Consider the following 2,483-nt stretch of genomic DNA (forward strand, 5'->3'; position numbering starts at 1 on the left):
CGTGTATCGTGTGCACCGACCTGTCGTTGGCGTACGCACCCGTGGTTATGCTGCATTCCACTCGAATAATGTTTACGTTGACGATGTTTACCGAGGAATCTGATTCGTGCAACTTTCTCGGTTCCAGTATACGACCCGTCGAAAATCCAAACAGCGGTCCGATGGTATTCGGTTTGGCGAAATTTATTCGAAACGCGACGTTTGTCGCGTGCGCGTAATCACTCTCGGATACCGTTTCTCCGGTGAGCGAGCTGTAAAACGATTCGCGCGATGGCAGGCTTGTGTCCCGGAGCTTGTCGACGCTGTCGACGTACTCGTAGGGAAACACACCTTTCCGAGTAAGCAAATTGAAATGTTCCGCGGATAAATGATTGAATTCCGATCGTGTAATCTTTAATTTATCTATAGTTAAATATGATGTCAATTTGTCGAGACTTGTACTGAGAAATTTAAACGAATCAATAAACCGTAATTTTATACACAATTTTGATTTTTGATCCATGGTATCTTTAACATTTTTTGTAAAAGAAATGTATCGCTCTTTCGTCAGCGGTAACAATTCGACGTTGCCTTCAAAGGCATTGGCAACGTCTTTAATAATGAAATGCGCGTCGTAACCGGATAAATTGTGAAATATCACCGGGATAACGTGGGAGTCTTTGTAATTTAGATTGCACGACGAGTGCGCGGCACCGCGGTAACGCCCGGTGAGATGACAATGATCGCGCACCCGCGTATCGTCCGGTGTAAACGGTTTTTCGCACACGTGGCACGTCGCGGTGCTACGGAATTTTTCCGATTCCTCCCGCGTAAGATCCGCCATGGGGACGACGGTGGTGAGGATCGCTTTCACACGGCGCGCCAAATCGTGAAGTTCGTTGACGAACCACGCCACGCAATCCTCACCGCGATACAACTTAAAACTAGATAAAGAATTATCGTACGTGCAACTTACATAAAATCCTACGCTATAGGCTCTGTGATGTTGGTAGGCGTAAGTAGTACCGTCCTGATCCACCTTTTTCTCGAGCGTACATTCGAGATCGGCGTACACTACGAACGGGAGCCGCTCCTTTCGATTGTAATTCCGGAACGTCAGCCACTCGTCGTCCTCGCTGGGGAGAACGACGGCGCAGTCGTTCATTTTCCCGCAGTCGACGCTGTGCGCCGATAATTTCTCCCGTGTATAAAAGTAGTGTAGACACCTGTAATAATTTGTATGATTAATACTGTGAATAAAGTTTCGAATTATTCTATAAATGTGTTTTTACTTACCGATCGCAAATGTACTTTTTATTTGCGTGCTTGCTCAGTTGTGAGCTCACCAACCGTGACAAGTTTTTGATGTATACAAAGTGTGCATTATTGTTTTTACACACGTAGAGCAGGTTGACGTGCTTCTCCTTTTTGTCGTCGGCGAGCCGCAGAGGGACGATTTTTGAGTCTTCGGTGGTGAAGACGTTGACGGAGATGGCGTTTAGTTTCTCAAATTTTGTTATTTGCGGAAGCGTCATGGGGAACTCGATGCCGCACAGGTTGAGCACCGTCGAGTAATGTGGGTATTCTATCGTTCTTTCCGGATGTTTTTCCGCTGGATATAAAGCGGCTACGACTGCCCACGCAAAGCATGCATTATCGTTTGATTTAACATTGACTACCGCCCTTTTCAGCATAATTTTCCGCGGTAACTCGATGTTGCATCCCGCGCGCAGAGGATTGAACTTGTTCACATTGACGATGAGATTCAGGATACGCGACAACGTCCATCCACTATCGCGTTCCTGAAACTCCTCCAGGGATGTCAAGATGGTGTCAACCACATGCCTCGTGTACCATTCTTGTAGATCAGATGTTGGAAAGAGCTCGCAGTTCTTCGTGGCGATGGTCTTCACGGCAGTCTTGTCGCCCGCGACGAATTCCCCGTTGAACGCAATGTTAATCTTGACGCTGTTGTGTTCCACCATGACGCCCTGGATCCGCTCGATAACCGTATTTCTCACGTTTTTCAAAAATTCATGAGGATCGATGTAGTTTTGATTGATAATCGCACCGGTCAGCACACGGTTCCTAAACGCCGTCTCGATCTCCTTTCACGTGTAGCCCTTCTTCTCGTATCCACCGTATCCAGCACCGATGGGTACGAAACGCTCGTGCAGGGCGTCCTTCACACCCTCCAGACGCGCAATTTGCGCCACCAGAGAGTTGACTACTCCGGTGCGTTGCCTCTTGCGACATTGTTCCTTGAGAGAATCGAGGTACTCGTTGCACTCGTAGTCCCATGGAAGGAATTCTCCCGTCGTTTTGATATTCGCTGCTCGTACGGTAAGATCGCGCTCCTTCTCCATTGCGAATGATTTTGAAGATTCATATTTTTCTCACTCGCTTTATATACCCGTTTGTTACACACGACACTAACTATAAGCATAACGATGGTTCATGTTTGCATTAACAATCCTTATCTTATCTCTTCCGGGAATTATTGT

General features: G+C 47.0%; 1 protein-coding gene across 1 annotated transcript; it reads right to left on the reverse strand.

Moving 5' to 3' along the window:
* Nucleotides 1–393: 393 nt before the first annotated feature.
* LOC136997412 (uncharacterized) lies at nucleotides 394–2,112 on the reverse strand. The gene has a single exon (XM_067348134.1). The coding sequence runs from the start codon at nucleotides 1,962–1,964 to the stop codon at nucleotides 1,272–1,274; it is 693 nt and encodes a 230-aa protein (XP_067204235.1). The 5' UTR covers nucleotides 1,965–2,112; the 3' UTR covers nucleotides 394–1,271.
* Between the last annotated feature and the right edge of the window lie 371 nt (nucleotides 2,113–2,483).

Source organism: Linepithema humile, chromosome 1 (assembly GCF_040581485.1).
Source record: "Linepithema humile isolate Giens D197 chromosome 1, Lhum_UNIL_v1.0, whole genome shotgun sequence".
Lineage (NCBI taxonomy): Eukaryota > Metazoa > Arthropoda > Insecta > Hymenoptera > Formicidae > Linepithema > Linepithema humile.